Source organism: Salmo trutta, chromosome 24 (assembly GCF_901001165.1).
Source record: "Salmo trutta chromosome 24, fSalTru1.1, whole genome shotgun sequence".
In the NCBI taxonomy this organism is placed as follows: domain Eukaryota; kingdom Metazoa; phylum Chordata; class Actinopteri; order Salmoniformes; family Salmonidae; genus Salmo; species Salmo trutta.
This window is the reverse complement of record NC_042980.1, coordinates 2,337,830-2,360,017: the sequence shown is the minus strand read 5'-3', so window position 1 is coordinate 2,360,017 and position 22,188 is coordinate 2,337,830. Positions and strand designations below refer to the sequence as shown.

Genomic DNA, 22,188 nt, shown 5'->3' with positions numbered 1-22,188 from the left:
CTTTGAGGCAAGCAAAACTGAAGCATGCATGAGAGCACCAGCTGTTCCGGCCGACTGTGTGATGTGAGAAAGACCTATAAACAGGTCAACATTCACAAGGCTGCAGGGCCAAACGGATTAACAGGATGTGTACTCCGAGCATGTGCTGACAAACTGGCAAGTGTCTTCACTGACATTTTCAAGCTGTCCGTGACCGATTATGTAATACCAGCATGTTTCAAGCAGACCACCATAATTCCTGTGCCCAAGAACCCAAAGGTAACCTACCTAAATGAGTACCTAAAGTCGGAAGTTTACATACACTTAGGTTGGAGTCATTAAAACTCTTTTTTCAACCACTCCACAAATTTTTTGTAAACAAACTATAGTTTTGGCAAGTCGGTTAGGACATCTACTTTGCATGACACAAGTAACTTTTCCAACAATTGTTTACAGACAGATTATTTCACTTATAATTCAGTGTGTCACAATTCCAGTGGGTCAGAAGTTTACATACACTAAGTTGACTGTGCCTTTAAACAGCTTGGAAAATTCCAGAAAATGATGTCATGGCTTTAGAAGCTTCTGAAAGGCTGATTGACATCATTTGAGTCAATTGGAGGTGTCCCTGTGGATGTATTTCAAGGCCTACATTCAAACTCAGTGTCTCTTTGCTTGACATCATGGGAAAATCAAAAAGAAATCAGCCAAGGTCTACAAAAAAAGTGTAGACCTCCACAAGTCTGGTTCATCCTTGGGAGCAATTTCCAAATGCCTGAAGGTACCACGTTCATCTGTACAAACGATAGTTCGCAAGTATAAACACCATGGGACCACGCAGCCGTCATACCGCTCAGGAAGGAGACGCATTCTGTCTCCTAGAGATGAGCGTACTTTGGTGCGACAAGTGCAAATCGATCCCAGAAGATGCTGGACGAAACGGGTACAAAAGTATCTAAATACCACAGTAAAACGAGTCCTATATCGACATAACCGGAAATGCCACTCAGCAAGGAAGAAGCCACTGCTCCAAAACTGCCATAAAAAAAGCCAGACTAAGGTTTGTAACTGTTCATGGGGACAAAGATCGTACTTTTTGGAGAAATGTCCTCTGGTCTGATGAAACAAAATAGAACTGTTTGGCAGTAATGACCATCGTTATGTTTGGAGGAAAAAGGGGGACGCTTGCAAGCCGAGGAACACCATCCCAAACGTGATTTGAATGCTGATAAGATTAACTGATATTTGTTTCTGTGTGTGTGTGTGTGTGTGTTTGTATGCTTTGGTTTGTCTTGTCTGGTGGATGTCTGTCTGTTTGTTTGTATTGATGTTTTGTCTCTCTCTCCCACTCAGTATCTGTGGCTGTGGTTCTGGGGAGTCTGGTTGCTCAGCGTGTGGCTGCTGCAAAGCCTGCGCCAGGGAGCTTGATGGACAGGAGGTCAGACAGAGGGGCATCTTCGACGCTGTCAAGGAGATGATACCACTAGATCTACTACTAGGTACAACACACAATAACAGTTGTTCAATATATCTGCATGCTCAAGTTTGGTGTAGTCATTCTCAAACAGTCACAACCTTTTTCACACTATGTAGTTTCTTCAGAAAGTATTCACACCCCTGGACTTATTCCACATTTTGTTGTTACTGCCTGAATTCAAAATTGATGACATTTTTTTTCTCTCACCCGTCTACACACTATACCCCATAATGACAAAGTGAATTTTTTTTATGACATTTTTGCAAATGTATTAAATCTAATTTACATAAGTATTCACACCCCTATGTCAATACATGTTAGAATCACCTTTGGCAGCGATTACAGCTGTGAGTCTTTCTGTGTAAGTCTATTAGAGCTTTGCACTTCTGGATTGTACAACATTTGCCTGTAATTCTTTTCAAAATTCTTCAAGCTCTGTGAAATTGGTTGTTGATCATAGCTAGCCAACCATTTTCAAGTCTTGCCATAGATTTTCAAGCAGATTTAAGTAAAAACTATCTCAGCCACCCAGGAACATTCACTTTCTTGGATAGCAACTCCAGTGTAGATTTAACCTTGGTTTTTAGGTTATTGACCTGCTAAAAGGTTTTCCTCTGATTTTGCTTGTGCTTAGTTCCATTCCGTTTATTTTTTATCCTGAAAAACTCCCCAGTCCTTAATGATTACAAGCATACCCATAACATGATGCAGCCACCACTATCATTTAAATGTGGAGAGGGGTACTCAGTAATGTGTTGTATTGGATTTGCCCCAAACATACCACTTTTTATTCAAGACATTTTTTGCAGAATTACTTTAGTGTCTTGTTGAAAACAAGATGCATGTTTTGGAATATTTTTATTCTGTACAGGCATCCTTTTCACTCTGTCAATTAGGTTAGTATTGTGGAGTAACAAACATGTTGTTGATCCTGTATCTTTGTAGTGACTGGGTGTATTGATACATCATACAAAGTGTAATTAATAACTTCACCATGCTCAAAGGGATATTCAAAGTCTGCTTTTATTTGTTTTATCCATCTACCGATAGGTGCCCTTTAAGGGGCATTGGATAATCTCTCTGGTCTTTGTGGTTGAATCTGTTTTTGCAAGTGTTGGGTACAGAAATGAGGTGGTCATTAAAAAATCACTTTAAAAAGTATTATCAGAGTGAGTCCATGCAACTTCTTATATGACTTAAGGACATCTTTACTCCTGAACTCATTTAGTCTTTCCATAACAAAGGGGTTGAATACTTATTAACTCAAGATATTTCAGATTTTAATTTAATTACGCTGAACAAAAATATAAACGCAACAGAAATTATCCATACGCACAAAAAGCTGTTTTCTCTCAAAAATCTCTTTGCATTTCTTCTTTGCCAAGATAATCCATCCAATTGACAGGTTTGGCATATCAAGAAGCAGATTAAACAGCATGATCATTACACAGGTGCACCTTGTGCTGTGGATAAAAGACCACTCTAAAATGTGCAGTGTTGTCACACAACACAAAGCCACAGATGCATGTTTGGAATGCTCTGGATCGTGTACGACAGCGTGTTCCAGTTCCTGCATATATCCAGCAACTTCGCACAGCCATTGAAGAGGAGTGGCACAACATTCCAATGGCCACAATCAACATCCTGATCAACTTTGCAAAGGAGATGTGTCGCGCTGCATGGAGCAAATGGTGGTCATACCAGATACTGACTGGTTTTCTGATCCACGCCCCAACCTTTTTCTTTTAAGGTATCTGTGACCGACAGATGCGTATCTGTATTCCCAGTCATGTGAAATCCGTAGATTACGATCTAATTAGGATTTAAATTGACTGAGTGCCTTATGAACTGTAACTCAGTAAAGTCTTTGAAAATGTTGCGTTTTTATATTTTTGTTGAGTATAATTTGTAAATATTTTGAAAAACATCATTCCACTTTGACCTTATAGGGTACTGTGTGTAGTGACAACAAATCAAAATTGAATCCATTTTAAATTCAGGCTGTAACACAACAAAATGTGTAAAATGTCGAGGGGTGTGTGAATAGTAACTGAAGGCACTCTGTCACAAGCCATTACTGTTGTCTGCTTCTTTTATTTCTATTTTGTCTGTCATTCCATGTCAGCATACTGCTTTACCATAGCTACATATCTCAGCCAATGTTTTCCCGAGACCAGGCGCCAGCCAAATAACAGCATAGCGGTAACTCATGTAACCACGGTTCTGTCTGTTATTTGCGGTTAGGACAAACAGAGCAATTCGAGTTTTCTTTCCAACGATAACATAAAAAAATAATGAGGTCCTCAGTTGAATTTTTAAATCCCGATGTGCCCCTTGAGCCGCAATTATTGCCCACCCCTGCCCTAGACCAGCGATTCTCAACTGGTGATTTGGGTCGAAGGTGTCTGAGTAAAAAATATGTATTCCCCAATCTGAATTTAACACTAGAACCGCCTAAAAAAATATCAGCCCCAAACAAATGCTACGTCCAGCGCATTCCCTGACTTCCTAAATGTTTGTATTTTACACTTCTCATTTGTCAGAAATCACAAACAGAAAAGTGTTTAGAACCTTTTTTCACACCTATTCCTAACTTAACCCACCAAGATAATGTGCTGTAGGACATTGGTACCCAGCCAGGTGCTAATGCGTCTTTCTCTTCTCACTGAATGAATGACAAATTGTTGAATGGGCTGTAATTTTGCACCTTTAGGCCTAATTTAAATTTGATTTTAACTGAATGATAAGGAGGGTAAAGAGGTTGATTTAATTTAGACTATAGTGTCATGATGAGTTTGTTATGCCTATTTATCAGCAGCAAACAATTTGACAGCGCTCCTTGGGGGTTGATACCATTCTCTTAAGTTTTACTTTGTAAAAATAAACTGTTATCGAACTGTTTTATTTACTATAACGCTTACTAATCTAATTTATTGTAAGGGCAACAAACATGCTACTTGTTGCAATAGGCCTTTAGAATAATGTAAAAGGTATATCCTTGACTCTATCCAGCGACGCAAACGATGCCAGCCAACTGAATGAATGACAAATAGACGGAATGGGCGATAATTGCGCAAGTTAATTCACAATTGAATTTAAATGATTTCTAACTGAATGATGAAGAGGTGAATTTAATTTAGAACAGTAATATTGTAATGATGAGTTTGTCATGCCTATTGAACAGTGTTGGCGCTCATGTTAATAATTTGACCGAGCACCTTGCGGGTTGATATCGTTCTTGACTGTTTAATTTACTGTAGCTCCATTACTAATCCAATTTATTGTAAGGGAAATTAAAACATGCTGTGTTGTAGTAGGCCTTTAGATTAATGCAAAACATATCCTTGACTCTATCCAAGTTGATGAGCGGGAAACAAACGATGCCAGACGAAACTACACCTAAACTATACCGAAACTAATTTCACACATAGTAAGAGTTAGCCAATAGACACAATTAAATGTACAATCTGATGAGTGACAATATTATGCCTATCAGTTGTCAAATTGTACATGAAGAAATGGGCACATCTTGTAATTTACATGGAGAGGAGCATCAAATCCTCCTTCAGAGTCACATGCAGGTAAAACATTTTAATTTCTATATAGTATCAGAAAGAACATGTTCGGCAGTTTCTGTTGCACTAACCTTTGTCAAATAACTTTCATAATTCAAGAGGTGCAGCTCTATTTCCAAATGTATACTTTAGTAATAGTAACATGATGAATGTAAAATTAAATGAATATGCTATTTATTTATGGGATTCATCCTTTACAATTGTACTGGTGCTTTTATTTAGGAATAAAGCAAATCATTTCACATATCTTTTTAATTTCTACTTTGTCAAAAGAGGCTGTAACTGGACTTTATTAATTACTGTAACTCTATTACTAATTGAATCTACAAATAAGTTTGTTCAAATGGATTACACTGTTTTTATTGTAAGGGAAACTAAAATAGGCTGTAGGCCTATGTTTTTTTCTAGGAATTTGTAGAATTATACAAAACATATCCTTGACTATATATATATATATATCATTTTTTATTTTTTTTCTCCCACAAATATTTCTTCATGCAACTCATATTTTACAATAGATTATGCACTATTTAGCAAGCATTGGTGCTTATGTTTGCACATCTTGTGGGTTGATAAAGGGACGCCCGGCAACGTTCTCTTGTTAATCGACTAAATCCAGATAAAAAGTGATAATTTAATTTGATAAAATAATTTGATCTCTGAATTATTTTTCTTCAGTATAGTTAAGGGGTTGGCGACTGAGACAACCTGGTTCAATTTGGGTCCCGAGGCAAAAACAGTTGAGATGAAATACCGTAGACCATCCTCCTCAGCCAGATCCCAAATCTGCTGTTTAGCCCAAACATACACACAAACAGGTCTGGGATCAGGCCAGGGCGCCTCGCTCAAGTAATAGTTGAAGAAACACTGAAGTTTACATACACCTTAGCCAAATGTATTTAAACTCAGTTTTTCACAATTCCTGACATTTAATCCTAGTAAAAATTCCCTGTCTTAGGTCAGTTAGATCACCACTTTATTTTAAGAATGTGAAATGTCAGAATAATAGTTGAGAGAATTATTTATTTCAGCTTTTATTTCTTTCATCACATTCCCAGTGGGTATGAAGTTTACATACACTCAATTAGTATTTGGTAGCATTGCCTTTTAAATTGTTTAACTTAAGTCAAACGTTTCGAGTAGCCTTCCACAAGCTTCCCACAATAAGTTGCGTGAATTTTTGCCCATTCCTCCTGACAGAGCTGGTGTAACTGAGTCAGGTTTGTAGGCCTCCTTGTTCGCACACGCTTTTTCAGTTATGCCCACACATTTTCTATAGGATTGAGGTCAGGGCTTTGTGAAGGCCACTCCAATACTTTGACTTTTTTGTCCTTAAGCCATTTTGGAGGTATGCTTGTGGTCATTGTCAATTTTGAAGACCCATTTGCGACCAAGCTTTAACTTCTTGACTGATGTCTTGAAATGTTGCTTCAATATATCCACATAATTTTCCTACTTCATGATGCCATCTATTTTGTGAAGTGCACCAGTCCCTCCTGCAGCAAAGCACCCCACAACATGAGGCTGCCACCCCCGTGCTTCACGGTTGGGATGGTGTTCTCCCCCTTTTCCTCCAAACATAACGATGGTCATTATGACAAACAGTTTCATCAGACCAGAGGACATTTCTCCAAAAAGTACGATCTTTGTCCCCATGTGCAGTTGCAAACCGTAGTCTGGCTTTTTTATGGCAGTTTTGGAGCAGTGGCTTCTTCCTTGCTGAGCGGTCTTTCAGGTTATGTCGATATAGGACTTGTTTTACTGTGGATATAGATACTTTTGTACCTGTTTCCTCCAGCATCTTCACAAGGTCCTTTTGCTGTTGTTCTGGGATTGATTTGCACTTTTCGCACCAAAGTACGTTCATCTCGAGGAGACAGAACGCGTCTCCTTCCTGAGCGGTATGACGGCTGCGTGGTCCCATATACTTGCTTACTATTGTTTGTACAGATGAACGTGGTACCTTCAGGCATTTGGAAATTGCTCCCAAGGATGAACCAGACTTGTGGAGGTCTACAATTTTTTTCTGAGGTCTTGGCTGATTTCTTTCGATTTTCCCATGATGTCAAGCAAAGAGGCACTGAGTTTGAAGGTAGACCTTGAAATACGTCCACGGGTACACTTCCAAATGACTCAAATGATGTCAATTAGCCTATCAGATGCTTCTGAAGCCATGACATAATTTTCTGGAAATTTCCAAGCTGTTTAAAGGCACAGTCAACTTAGTGTATGTAAACTTCTGACCCACTGGAATTGTGATACAGACAGATTATTTCACTTATAATTCACTGTAAGCAGTTTTTGGAAAAATTACTTCTGTCATCCACAAAGTAGATGTCCTAACTGACTTGCCAAAACTATAGTTTGTTAACAAGAAATTTGTGGAGTGGTTGAAAAACGAGTTTGATGACTCCAACCTAAGTGTATGTAAACTTCCGACTTCAACTGTAGCTAGCTGGTAGCACGTCTGTCTTGTTTGTCTTCATGCAAAGCTCAAGATAGATGCTGCCCCTTAGATCTAGGATAAGGGGGGTGAAACTGTAGCCTTGAAATTCAAACTGAATCTCGCTATATTACACTATTTCACTTCACCAATCCAGTCTGGCATTGCCGTCATTTAGTTAATCAAATTTATTTATAAAGCCCTTCTTACATCAGCTGATGTCACAAATTGCTGTACAGAAACACCGCCTAAAACCCCAAACTGCAAGCAATGCAGGTGTAGAAGCACTGTGGCTAGGAAAAACTCCCTAGAAAGGCCAGAACCTAGGAAGAAACCTAGAGAGGAACCAGGCTATGAGGGCTGGCCAGTCCTCTTCTGGCTGTGCCGGGTGGAGATTATAACAAAACATGGCTAAGATGTTCAAATGTTCATAGATGACCAGCAGGGTCAAATAATATTAATCACAGTGGTTGTCGAGGGTGCAACAGGTCAGCACCTCAGAAGGAAATGTCAGTTGGCTTTTCATAGCCGATCATTCAGGGTATCTCTACTGCTCCTGCTGTCTCTAGAGAGTTGAAAACAGCAGGTCAGGGACAGGTAGCACGTCCGGTGAACAGGTCAGGGTTCCATAGCCGCAGGCAGAACAGTTGAAACTGGAGCAGCTGCACGGCCAGGTGGACTGGGGACAGCAAGGAGTCATCAGGCCAAGTAGTCCTGAGGCATGGTCCTAGGGCTCAGGTCCTCCGAGAGAGAAAGAGAGAAATAAAGAATTAGAGCATACTTATATTCACACAGGACACCGGATAAGACAGGAAAAATACTCCAGATATAACAGACTGACCCTAGCCCCCCGACACAAACTACTGCAGCATAAATACTGGAGGCTGAGACATTAGGGGTCGGGAGACACTGTGGTCCCGTCCAACGATACCCCCAGACATCTAATCCATTTGTACTCATCTGCAATAAGGGGTTTTGTATGAAATGTATTTGTGATTGGATCACATCAGACCAACCAGCCCATCATTTCTGAGAGGTCTTTTTTTACCAGGCCAAGTGCCTCTATTGGAGGATGCCAGACTAAATTAGTAATGCTAAACAATTTTGCGTGATTTAGTTAGGATGTCGAGGCTAATGAAACAATAAACTTACCTCATGTCAGTTTCAAGGCAATGGGTTTACGTCATTCTATCCTATGTGAAGATGCATCGCTTCTCCATGTCGTCGTCTCCTCCCTCCATTCATCCACGTTGTGTGTTGTCTTTGTCTCTCCTCCTCCACGTGGTTCTCTCTCCCGTGGGGCGGTGTGTGTTTCAGCTGTGCCTGTCCCCCCCCCCCCAGGAGTCAACATCGAGGAGCACATCCAGATCCGGCAGGAGGAGAAACGTCAGCGGATCAACCGCCGACACCGGCTGGAGGAGGGACGAGGTACGGGCAAGGAATCGATAGGGGATACGGTATTGGGTTGGGTTTGTGTTTTGGGATGGAGAAAAGGCTGAAGCAGGGAAGAAATATGGGATAGAAGGGGATGGGGACAAAGGTCTAGGGGATAGGGGATAGTGGAAGGTGTTTGTGTGATTGGGGAGGAGAAAAGCCAAAACATCAATGACTAGGAGGGAATTGTGAGTATGGGATGGGGATTAGTGACAAGGGGAGGGTGTGTGTGTGTTTGCTAGTGTAGGTTTGGTGGTTGGCGTGTGTGTTGATGGGTGCAGTGACCTGGGTGGGGCCATAAACAATACAGGCATGGAAAGAGTACTAAGACATTGTCCTTGCTATGATTGTGTTTCCCATATTTCAGTATTGTGCCCTTGTGATTTTTCCCCTTTGCTTGTTTATTTGTGATTTTGCAGTGTGTTGTACTATTGTTTTAGTAGTTGTTATGCTGCAGTGTGACAATTGTGTATCTCTACCAATCTGTGACCCTGCTGTGTCCATGCATGTGAAAGTTTCTTTCTCCCTCCCAGGCCCCATTGTTTTCCCTGGCCCCATATTAATGAACCAGCGTGAGCAGGCCCTAGTCAGACTCAGACCCCTAAGGCATAAGCGGGACAAGCACACAGGTACAACAGCCGGTCTTCCAATTCACTATCCTTAACTCAAACGGGCACCGCCCCGCCCCTCTTTGGTCTGTCTCACACCCCACCAAACCGGCTGTCCAGCTCGTTTACACAGCCGCCCGCCCACCCGTCCTCCTCTCTCTCTCCCTTGAAAAGTAAGACTCGGATCATAATTACGTGTGTGTGGACACATATATATATATATATATACTGAGTATGAAGGTAGGCCTTGAAATACATCCACAGGTACACCTCCAATTGACTCAAATTATGTCAATCAGCCTATCAGAAGCTTCTAAAGCCATGACATAATTTTCTGGAATTTTCCAAGCTGTGTAAAGGCACAGTCAACTTAGTGTATGTAAACTTCTGACCCACTGGAATTGTGATAAACTGAGTTATAAATGAAATAATCTGTAAGCAATTGTTGGAAAAATTACTTGTCATGCACGAAGTAGATGTCTAACTTCTTAGGGATGAAATCCCGTTAACGGGATCGATTTGACAACAGCCAGTGAAAGAGTGCAGGGCGCCAAATTCAAATAGAAATCTCATAATTAAAATTCATCAAACATACAAGTATTATACACCATTTTAAAGATAAACTTCTTGTTAATCCAACCACAGTGTCCGATATCAAAAGGCTTTACGGTGAAAGCATACCATGCGCTTATGTTACGTCAGCTCCTAGTCACAAAAAACATACCCCAAAGAGAGGAGTCACAAAAAGCAGAAATTGAGATAAAATGAATCACTAACCTTTGATCTTCATCAGATGGCACTCATAGGACTTCATGTTACACAATACATGTATGTTTTGTTCGATAAAGTTAATATTTATATCCAAAAATCTGTTTACATTGGCGCGTTATGTTCAGTAATGGTTTGCTTCCAAAACATCCAGTGATTTTGCAGAGAGCCACATCAATTTACAGAAATTCTCATCATAAACATTGATGAAAGATACAAGTGTTATGCATCGAATTAAAAATAAACTTCTCCTTAATACAACCGCTGTGTCAGATTTCATAAAAGCTTTACGGTGAAAGCACACCATGCAATAATCTGAGTACAGCACTCAGCCACCAAAACAAGCCATACAGATACCCGCCATGTTGCTCAGTCAGTTAAAGTCAGAAATAGCGTTATAAATATTCACTTACCTTTGATGATCTTCATCGGAATGCACTCCCAGGTATCCCAGTTCCACAATAAATGTTAGTTTTGTTTGATAAAGTTAATCTTTATGTCCATATACCAGACAAAAAGTCAAAGTTCCATTACAGTTTGTAGAAACATGTCAAACGATGTATAGAATCAATCTTTAGGATGTTTTTATCATAAATCTTCAATAATATTCCAACCGGACAATTCCTTTGTCTTTAGAAATGAAAGGGAACGACTGCGCGCGTCAGTAAACTAAAGGCTTTCAGCCAGACCACTGGTTCAAACAGCTCTTATTCGCTCCCCTTGTACAATAGAAGCCTGAAACAACGTTCTAAAGACTGTTGACATCTAGTGGGAGCCTTAGGAAGTGCAATCTGACCCCACAGACACTGTATATTGGATAGGCAGTCACTTGGAAAAACTCCAAACCTCAGATTTCCCACTTCCTGGTTGGATTTTTCTCAGGTTTTGCCTGCCATATGAGTTCTGTTATACTCACAGACATCATTCAAACAGTTTTAGAAACTTCAGAGTGTTTTCTATCCAAATCTACTAATTATATGCATATCTTAGCTTCTGGGCCTGAGTAGCAGGCAGTTTACTCTGGGAACGCTTTTCATCCGAACGTGAAAATACTGCCCCCAGCCCAGAGAGGCTAACCAACTTGCCAAAACTATAGTTTATTAATTAGACAATTGTGGAGTGGTTGAAAAATGAGTTTTAATGACTCCAACCAAAGTGGATGTAATCTTCCGACTTCAACTGTACATACATACATACATACAGTGACATATATATATATATATGTATGTGTACTACCGTTCAAAAGTTTGGGGTCACTTAGCAATGTCCTTGTTTTTGAAAGAAAAGCACATTTTTTGTCCATTAAAATAACATACAATTGATCAGAAATACAGTGTAGACATTGTTCATGACTATTGTAGCTGGAAAAGGCAGACTTTTTAATGGAATATCTAATAGGTGTACAGAGGCCCATTATCAATGGCAAGTTGTGTTAGTTAATCCAAGTTTATCGTTTTAAAAGGCTAATTGGTCATTAGAAAACCCTTTTGCAATCATGTTAGCACAGTTGAAAACTGTGCTGATTTAAAGAAGCAGTAAAACTGGCCTTCTTTAGACTAGTTGAGTATCTGGAGCATCAGCATTTGTGGGTTCGATTACAGGCTTAAAATGGCCAGAAACAAAGAACTTTCTTCTGAAACGCATCAGTCTTTTTCTAAGTGACCCCAAACGTGTATATATACACTACGCTACCGGTCAAAAGCTTTTGAACACCTACTAATTCAAGGGTTTTTCTTATCTATATATATATAGGTAAAGGTTTTGAGAATGACACAAATATTAATTTTCACAAAGTCTGCTGCCTCAGTTTGTATGATGGCAATTTGCATATACTCCAGAATGTTATGAAGAGTGATCAGATGAATTGCAATGTCCTTCTTTGCCATGCAAATGAACTGAATCTCCCAAAAACTTTTCCACTGCATTTCAGCCCTGCCACCAAATGACCAGCTGACATCATGTCAGTGATTCTCTTGTTAACACAGGTGTGAGTGTTGACGAGGACAAGGCTGGAGATCACTCCGTCATGCTGATCGAATAACAGACTGGAAGCTTCAAAAGGAGGGTGGTGCTTGGAATAATTGTTCTTCCTCTGTCAGCCATGGTTACCTGCAAGGAAACACGTGCCGTCATCATTGCTTTGCACTAAAAGGGCTTCACAGGCAAGGATATCGCTGCCAGTAAGATTGCACCTAAATCAACCATTTATCGGCTCATCAACAACTTCAAGGAGAGCGGTTCAATTGTTGTGAAGAAGGCTTCAGGTCTCACTCACAATTTTGTCAAGAAAGTCCAGCAAGCGCCAGGACCGTCTCCTAAAGTTTATTCAGCTGCGTGATCGGGGCACCACCAGTACAGAGCTTGCTCAGGAATGGCTGTAGGCAGGTGTGAGTGCATCTGCACGCACAGTGACGGGAAGACTTTTGGAGGATGGCCTCGTGTCAAGTAGGGCAGCAAAGATGCCTCCAGGAAAAACATCAGGGACAGACTGATATTCTGCAGAAGGTACAGGGATTGGACTGCTGAGGACTGGGGTAGTCATTTTCTCTGAATCCCCTTTCCGATTGTTTGGGGCATCCGGAAAAAAGCTTGTCCGTAGAAGACAAGGTGAGCGCTACCATCAGTCCTGTGTCATGCCAACAGTAAAGCATCCTGAGACCATTCATGTGTGGTGTTGCTTCTCAGCCAAGGGAGTGGGCTCACTCACAATTTTGTCTAAGAACACAGCCATGAATAAAGAATGGTACCAACACATCCTCCGAGAGCAACTTCTCCCAACCATCCAGGAACAGTTTGGTGACGAACAATGCCTTTTCCAGCATGATGGAGCACCTTGCCATAAGGCAAAAGTGATAATTACGTGGCTCGGGGAACAAAACATCGATATTTTGGGTCCATGGCCAGGAAACTCCCCAGGCCTTAATCCCATTGAGAACTTGTGGTAAATCCTCAAGAGGCGGGTGGACAAACAAACACCCACAAATTCTGACAAACTTCAAGCATTGATTATGCAAGAATGGGCTGCCATCAGTCAGGATGTGGCCCAGAAGTTAATTGACAGCATGCCAGGGCGGATTGCAGAGGTCTTGAAAAAGAAGGGTCAACACTGCAAATATTGACTATTTGCATCAACTTCATGTAATTGTCAATAAAAGCCTTTGACACTTATGAAATGCTTGTAATTATACTTCAGCATTCCATAGTAGCATCTGACAAAAATATCTAAAGACAGAGGCAGCAGACTTTGAAATGTAATATTGTGTCATTCTCAAAACTTTTGGCCACAACTGTAGAATAATAGTGAAGACATCAAAACTATAAAATAACACATATGGAATCAACCACTGAACCATCGAGAGCATCCTGATGGGTTGCATCACTGCCTGGTAAGGCAACTGTGCAGGCCTCCGACCGCAAGGCACTGCAGAGGGTAGCGCGAACGGCCCAGTACATCACATAGGACCAAGCTTCCTGCCATCCAGGACCTCTATACCAGGCAGTGTCATAGGTAGGCCCTAAAACTGTCCAAGACTCTTGCCACCCTAGTCACAGACTGTTCTCTCTGCTACCGCACGGCAAGCTGTACAGGAGCGCTAAGTCTAGGTCCAAGAGGCTTCTAAATAGATTCTATCCCTAAGCCATAAGACTCCTGAACATCTAATCAAATGGCTTCCCAGACTATTTGTATAGTCACTTTTATAAGTCTTTCTACATGTACATATTTCCTCAATTACCTCAACTAACCGGTGACCCCGCACACTGATTCTGTACCTGCACCCCCTGTATATAGCCTCCCTATAGTTATTTTACTGATGCTCTTTAATTATTTGTTACTTTTATTTCATTGTTTTAGGTATTTTTCTTATCTGCATTGTTGGTTAAAGGTTAGTAAGTAGGCATTTGTGTTTGGCACATGTGACACATTTAAATTTTATTTGATCTTGAAGTAACCTAAAAAGTGTTAAGCAATTCAAAATATATTTAATATTTGAGATTCATCAAATAGCCACCCTTTGCCTTCATGACAGCTTTGCACACTCTTGGCATTCTCTCAACCAGCTTCACCTGAAATGCTTTCCCAGCAGCTTTTCCGCATATGCTGAGCACTTGTTGGCTGTTTTTCCTTCACGCTGCGGTCGGACTCATCCAAACCATCTCAATTTGGTCGAGGGATTGTGGAGGCCAGGTCATCTGATGTAGCACTCCATCACTCTCCTTCTTGGTAAAATAGCCCTTACACAGCCTGGAGGTGTGTTGGGTCATTGTCCTCTTGAAAAACAAATGAGCCCAGACCTTATGGGATGGCGTATCACTGCAGATTGCTGTGGTAGCCATGCTGGTGAAGTGTGGCTTTATTCTAAATAAATCACAGACCGTGTCACCAGCAAAGCACCCCCACACCATAACACCTCCTCCATGCTTTGCGGTTGGAAATATACATGCAACGATCTTCCGTTCACTCACACCGCGAATCATGAAGACTCAGCGGTTGGAACCAAAAATCTCCTATTTAGACTCCAGACCAAAGGACAGATTGCCACCGGTCTGTCTGTTGCTCGTGTTCCTTGGCCCAAGCATGTCTCTTCTTATTGGTGTCCTTTAGTTGTGGTTTATTTCCTGCAATTTGACCATGAAGGCCTCCTCTGAACAGTTGATGTTGAGATGTGTTTGTTAGTTGAACTCTGAAGCATTTATTTGGGCTGAAATTTCTGAGGCTGGTAACTAATGAACTTATCCTCTGCAGCAGCGGTATCTCTGGGTATTCCATTCCTTTGGCGGTCCTCATGAGAGCAAGTTTCATCATAGCACTTGATGGTTTTTGCGACTGCACTTGAAAAAACTTTCGAAGTTCTTGAAAGTATTGACTGACCTCATGTCTTAAAGTAATGATGGACTGTCGTTTCACTTTGCTTATTTGAGCTGTTCTTTCCATATTATGGACTTGATCTTTTACCCCCCCTACCTTGTTACAACACAACTGAAAGAAAATCCAGAAATAAACTTTTAAGAAGGCATGCATTTCATTTAAAAAAAATTACTGAACCTTTATTCAAGTCAGTTAAGAACAAATTCTTGTTTACAATGACGGCTTACTCCAGCCAAATCCGGACGACACTGGGCCAATTGTGCGCCTCCCTGTGGGACTCCCAATCACGACTAAGTGTGATACAGCCTGGAATTGAACCAGGGACTGTAGTGACGCCTCTTGCGCTGAGATGCAGTGCCTTAGAGTGCTGCGCCACTCGAGAGCCCATGGTTGAGAGAATGCCAAGAGTGTGCAAAGCTGTCATCAAGGCAAAGGGTGGCTATTTGAAGAATCTCAAATATAAAATATATTAAATATAAATAACACTTTTTTGGTTACTACATTAAACCTTGTTATTTCATAGTTTTGATGCCTTCGCTGTTCTACAATGTAGAAAATAATACAAATAAAGAAAAGGCCTTGAATTAGGTGTCCAAACTTTGACCCTTTCTCTTTTTCCACATTTTGTTGGACTTATTCTGAAATTGATTAAATAAAGTGTTTTCCTCATTCATCTACACACAATAATCCATAATGACAAAGCGAAAACTAATTTATATATATTTATTTTTAAAAATGCCTGATTTACATAAGAATTCAGAGCCTTTGCTATAAGACTCGAAATTGAGCTCAAGTATATCTTTGTTCAACCTGGATGTTTCTACAACTTGATTGGAGTCCACCTGTGGTGGTACCTGTGGTATATCCCAATTGATGGGATATGATTTAGAAAAGCACACAGCTGTCTATATAAGGTCCCACAGTTGACAATGGATGTCAGAGAAAAACCATGGCATGATTTTGAATGAATTGTCCTTAGAGCTCAGAGACAGGATTGTGCCGTTGCTCAGATCTGGGGAAGGGAACCAAAACATTTCTGCAGCATCAAAGGCCCCCAAGAACAGTGGCCTCCATCATTCTTAAATAGAAGAAGTTTGGAACCACCAAGACTCTTCTTCGAGCTGGCCACCCTGACAAAATTAGCAATCGGGGGGGAGAAGGGCCTTGGTCAGGAAGGTGACCCGATGGTCACTCTGACAGAGCTGTCGAGTTCCTCTGTGGAGATGGAAGAACCTTCCAGCAGGACATCCATGGTAGAGTGGCCAGACGGAAGCCACTCGGTAAAAGGCATATGACAGTATGCTTGGAGTTTGCCAAAAGGCACCTAAAAGACTCTGATCATGAGAAACTAGATTCTCTGGTCTGATGAAATGAAGATTGAACTACACTGCTCAAAAAAATAAAGGGAACACTGAAACAACACAATGTAACTCCAAGTCAATCACACTTCTGTGAAATCAAACTGTCCACTTAGGAAGCAACACTGATTGACAATAAATTTAACATGTTGTTGTGCAAATGGGATAGACAACAGGTGGAAATTATAGGCAATTAGCAAGACACCCCCAATAAAGGAGTGGTTCTGCAGGTGGGGACCACAGACCACTTCTCAGTTCCTATGCTTCCTGGCTGATGTTTTGGTCACTTTTGAATGCTGGCGGTGCTTTCACTCTAGTGGTAGCATGAGACGGAGTCTACAACCCACACAAGTGGCTCAGGTAGTGCAGCTCATCCAGGATGGCAAATCAATGCGAGCTGTTGCAAGAAGGTTTGCTGTGTCTTTCAGCGTAGTGTCCAGAGCATGGAGGCGCTACCAGGAGACAGGCCAGTACATCAGGAGACGTGGAGGAGGCCGTAGGAGGGCAACAACCCAGCAGCAGGACCGCTACCTCCGCCTTTGTGCAAGGAGGAGCAGGAGAAGCACTGCCAGAGCCCTGCAAAATGACCTCCAGCAGGCCACAAATGTGCATGTGTCTGCTCAAAGGTCAGAAACCGACTCCATGAGGGTGGTATGAGTGCCCGACGTCCACAGGTGGGGGTTGTGCTTACAGCCCAACACCGTGCAGGACGTTTGGCATTTGTCAGAGAACACCAAGATTGGCAAATTTGCCACTGGCGCCCTGTGCTCTTCACAGATGAAAGCAGGTTCACACTGAGCACGTGACAGATGTGACAGAGTCTGGAGACGCCATGGAGAACGTTCTGCTGCCTGCAACATCCTCCAGCATGACCGGTTTGGTGGTGGGTCAGTCATGGTGTGGGGTGGCATTTCTTTGGGGGGCCGCACAGCCCTCCATGTGCTCGCCCAAGGTAGCCTGACTGCCATTAGGTACCGAGATGAGATCCTCAGACCCCTTGTGAGACCATATGCTGGTGCGGTTGGCCCTGGGTTCCTCCTAATGCAAGACAATGCTAGACCTCATGTGGCTAGAGTATGTCAGCAGTTCCTGCAAGAGGAAGGCATTGATGCTATGGACTGGCCCGCCCGTTCCCCAGACCTGAATCCAATTGAGCACATCTGGGACATCATGTCTCGCTCCATCCACCAACGCCACATTGCACCACAGACTGTCCAGGAGTTGGCGGATGCTTTAGTCCAGGTCTGGGAGGAGATCCCTCAGGAGACCATCCGCCACCTCATCAGGAGCATGCCCAGGCGTTGTAGGGAGGTCATACAGGCACGTGGAGGCCACACACACTACTGAGCCTCATTTTGACTTTTTTTAAGGACATTACATCAAATTTGGATCAGCCTGTAGAGTGACTCCAAATCCAGACCTCCATGGGTTGATAAATTGGATTTCCATTGATTATTTTTGTGTGATTTTTGTTGTCAGCACATTCAACTATGTAAAGAAAAAAGTATTTAATAAGATTATTTCTTTCATTCAGATCTAGGATGTGTTGTTTAAGTGTTCCCTTTATTTTTTTGAGCAGTATATTTGGCCTGAATGCCAAGCGTCTGGTCTGGAGGAAACCTGACACCATCCCTACAGTTAAGCGTGGTGATGGCAGCATGCTGTGGGAATTTTTTTCAGCGGCAGTGACTGGGAGACTAGTCAGGATTGAGGGAAAGATGAATGGAGTGAAGTACAGAGAGATCCTTGATTTAAACCTGCTCCAGAGACTGGGGCAAAGGATCACCTTCCAACAGGACAATGACCCTAAGCATCCGGCCAAGACAACACAGGAGTGACCTCGGGACAAGTCTCTGAATATCCTTGAGTGGCCCAGCCAGAGTCCGGACTTGAACCTGATCGAACATCCCTCAAAAGACCTGAAAATAGCTGTGTAGCGATTCACCCCATCCAACCTACAGAACTTGAGTGGATCTTCAGAGAATAATGGGAGAAACTCTCCGAATACAGGTGTGCCAAGCTTGTAGCATTACCCAAGAGGACTCCAGGATGTAATCGTTGCCAAAGGTGCTTCAACAAAGTACACAGTAAAGTGGCTGAATACTTATGTAAATGTGGTATTTCAGTTTTAAATTTTGAATACATTTGCAAACGTTTGTAAAATACTTACTGGGTATTGTGTGTAGATTGATGAGGGGAGGGGAAAAAACTATTTAATCCATTTTAGAATAAATGTGGATAAAGTCAAGGGTTCTGAATACTTTCCGAATGCACTGTACAAACAAAATAATGACGAACAAATGCAAGATAGACCTTTGTCAAGGCAATTGCGACAATGTCATTACTACATTTATTTTGTTGTACTTCATGATCTATAGCCATTGATACTTTAAAAATATAACTTATAAATGCCTCGTGCTTTGTGTAACCCCATCAGAACCCAAAATATAAGCATGTTTCACTCCTTTGTAAATAATGCAATTGTAAACAAACACTATATTGCCTCAAAACATGGTTAAAACTATAATTTTGATCTCATGGATAGCCAGTCCTTCCATCCATAGCTCTGACCTATGAATTTGAGTGGTTACATTTCTCCAGCCCCATCACCCAGATGTTTCCCAAAACGGTGACTGATTTGCAGGTGTTTGAATTGCAGATTGCCCCTTTCAGCAAAGACCCTTCTAAATAGGTTTCCTCTTTCTTTGGTGCATTAGTATCAATACAAAGGGTGAACCGGGGGAGAGAGAATAAGAAACAATTACATTAATATTTCTTCTGCTTCGGCACTTTAGTCCTTGGACGGCAACGCAGTACTTTTGTTAAAGAAAAATCAATATCAGTCTAACTCGATTGAACAACAATCTCTAAGCAGGAGCGTAGATTTTTCTTTCAATGGCCGTCGTCTGACACCAGAATTAATGCAGGTGAAACAGCAGGCGTTGTCATAGCGCCTCGACAATTATGGGATAGGTAGATCAGAGAGAAGATGTGACGGATCGACTTCTGACACCAATTGTGCTAATTTCATGTCATCCCAGACGTCAGCATAGGATTTCAATTGAGTATTTATACCCATAAATGAAAGAATTAAGTTGTTTTATATCTGAACAGGGTACATTTGAAATATCCTCTATGGATAGTCACTAATCGGTATAAATAGATGGTGTCGGTGCCCTGTGGTTATATTTGGATGCAATAAACTACGTTTTAGAGGAAAGTGCAGATGGAAGATGTGAAAGAGACTATTCTTAATCGAGATTAGTATGTCACACTTGTTAAACCATTAGGATTATTATATACTAGGATATTTCCCTTTTCCACCCTACAGTTGATGTTTGTGAGGTTGAGAGTGTAGGTATTGACACTGAATAGAAAATACTGAGGGACGATGGATTTTCTATAGCATGTCACTTAGTTAAATATAGGATATAATGCTGTTATAAAGGTAAAGCATCAAGGGGAGAGGGTGTGATCGTGTACCCAAATTTGCACCCCTCTTGAGGTGAAAAGAAAATGTTCCTTTTATAGTTTCCATCTAGTGAACCCTGGTCCATGGACATGCGTAAGTCTGTGAGGTATATGCTGACTAATCCAGCAGTTACTTCATTTGTTAATTTAAATACTGAACAAAAATATTAATGCAACATGTTAACTGTTGTTTCATGAGCTGAAATAAAATATCCCAGAAATGTCCCATACATAAGCGTTTTTCTCTCAAATTTTGTGCACAAATTTGTTTATGTCCCTGTTAGTGAGCATTTCTCCTTTGCCAAGATAATCCATCCACTTGACAGTTGTGACATATCAAGAAGCTAAACAGCATGATTGTTACACAGGTGCACCTTGTGCTGGGGACAATAAAAGGCCACTCTAAAATGTGCAGTTTTGTCACACAACACAATGCCACAGATGTTTCTAGTTTTGAGGGAGTGTGCAGTTGGCATGCTGACTGCAGGAAAGTCCACAACAGCTGTTGTTAGGAAATGGAATGCTCTACCGTAAGCCGCCTCCAATGTCGTTTTAGAGAATTTGGCAGTAGGTCCAGCCGGCCTCCACCGCAGACCACATGAATGGCATCGTGTGGGAGAGCGGTTTGCTTATGTTAACGTTGTGAAAAGAGTGCCCCATGGTGGCAGTGCGTTTATGGTATGGGCAGGCATAAGCTATGGACAACAAACACAATTGCATTTTATCGATGGCAATTTGAATGCACAGCGATACCGTGACAAGATCTTGAGGCCCAATGTCGTGCCATTCATCCACCGCCATCACCTCATGTTTCAGCATGATAATGCACGGCCCCATGTCAAAAGGATCTGTACACAATTCCTGAAAGCTGAAAATGGCCTGCATACTCACCGGACATGGCCTGCATACTCACAAGACATGTCACGCATTGAACGCGTTGAGCATGTTTGAGATGCTCTGGTTCAACGTGTACGACAACATGTTCCAGTTCCCACCCATATCCAAAAACTTCGCACAGCCATTGAAGTGTGACAACATTCCACAGGCCACAATCAACAGCCTCATCAACTCAATGCGAAGGAGATGTGATGTGCTGCATGAGGCAAATGGTGGTCACCACATACTGACTGGTTTTCTGATCCACAGGTATCTGTTACCAACAGATGCATATCTATATTCCCAGTCATGTCAAATATATAGATAAGGGCCGAATGCATTTATTTTGATTTTCTAATTTCCTTACTACAACAACGAGCTGAGTGTGAGGGCCGTCACCAACCCAGAGGACTGGGTGATCTCGGTCTCCGAGGCCGACCTGAGAAGGGTCTTTAATCAGGTCAACACCCGCAGGTCCGGGGGTCTCGATGGTATTCCAGGGCGCATTCTCAGAGCATGCGCAGAACAGCTGGTAGGCATATTCATGGTCATTTTTCAATCTCTCCTTGTCCTATTCTGTAATCCCCACATGTTTTTAAAATGACCACAATCATTCCGGTTCCTAAGAACTCTAAGGCTTTATGCCACAAATACTACCCCCCTGTAGCTCTCACTTCTGAATTCATCCCAGCCACCCTAGACCCACTCTAACTTGCGTACTGCCCCAACAGATTAATAGATGACACAATCTCAATTCTTCACCCACCGAGATAAGAGGACAAGGATATTGGCGCCGGAGAGGATGGCTGCTGTTTTATGGGCTCTTAACCAACTGTGCTATTTTGTTGCGTTGTTTAACTTTTTTGTACATAATGGTGCTGCTACCTTCTCTTATGACCGAAAAGAGCCTCTAGACATCAGAACAGCGATTACTCACCTTGAATTGGACGAATAATTTTTCTTTAATGAGTCTGATGAGTGGGATTTACTCTAGACAAGCTAAATTACTTCTATGCTCGCTTCGAGGCAAGTAACACTGAAACATGCATGATGGCATCAGCTGTTCCCGACGACTGTGTAATCATGCTCTCTGCAGCCAATGTAAGACCTTTTAAACAGGTCAACATTCACAAAGCCGCAAGGCCAGATGGATTATCTGGACTTCTACTCCGAGTGTGCGCTGACCAACTGGCAAGTGTTTTCACTGATATTTTTAACCTTTCCCTAACCGAGTCTGTAATTCCAACATGTTTTAAGCAGACCACCATAGTCCCTGTGCCCAAGAACACTAAGGTAACCTGCTTAAATGACTACCGACCCGTAGCACTCATG

The 22,188-nt window shown here is 41.8% G+C and overlaps 1 protein-coding gene across 19 annotated transcripts in view; it reads left to right on the top strand.

The window, feature by feature from the left end:
* The window catches only part of LOC115160590 (E3 ubiquitin-protein ligase MYCBP2), a 342,793-nt gene that overhangs the window by 118,195 nt on the left and 202,410 nt on the right, over positions 1–22,188 (top strand). For 14 of the 19 annotated variants that reach the window (XM_029710780.1, XM_029710768.1, XM_029710763.1 and 11 more), the window contains exons 16-18: positions 1,333–1,478; positions 8,792–8,902; positions 9,442–9,537. In XM_029710780.1, the coding sequence (XP_029566640.1) occupies positions 1,333–1,478; positions 8,792–8,902; positions 9,442–9,537 (353 nt within the window). The remainder of the gene's footprint in view (positions 1–1,332; positions 1,479–8,791; positions 8,903–9,441; positions 9,538–22,188) is intronic. The other 5 variants (XM_029710779.1, XM_029710778.1, XM_029710765.1 and 2 more) reach the window with 3 other exon arrangements.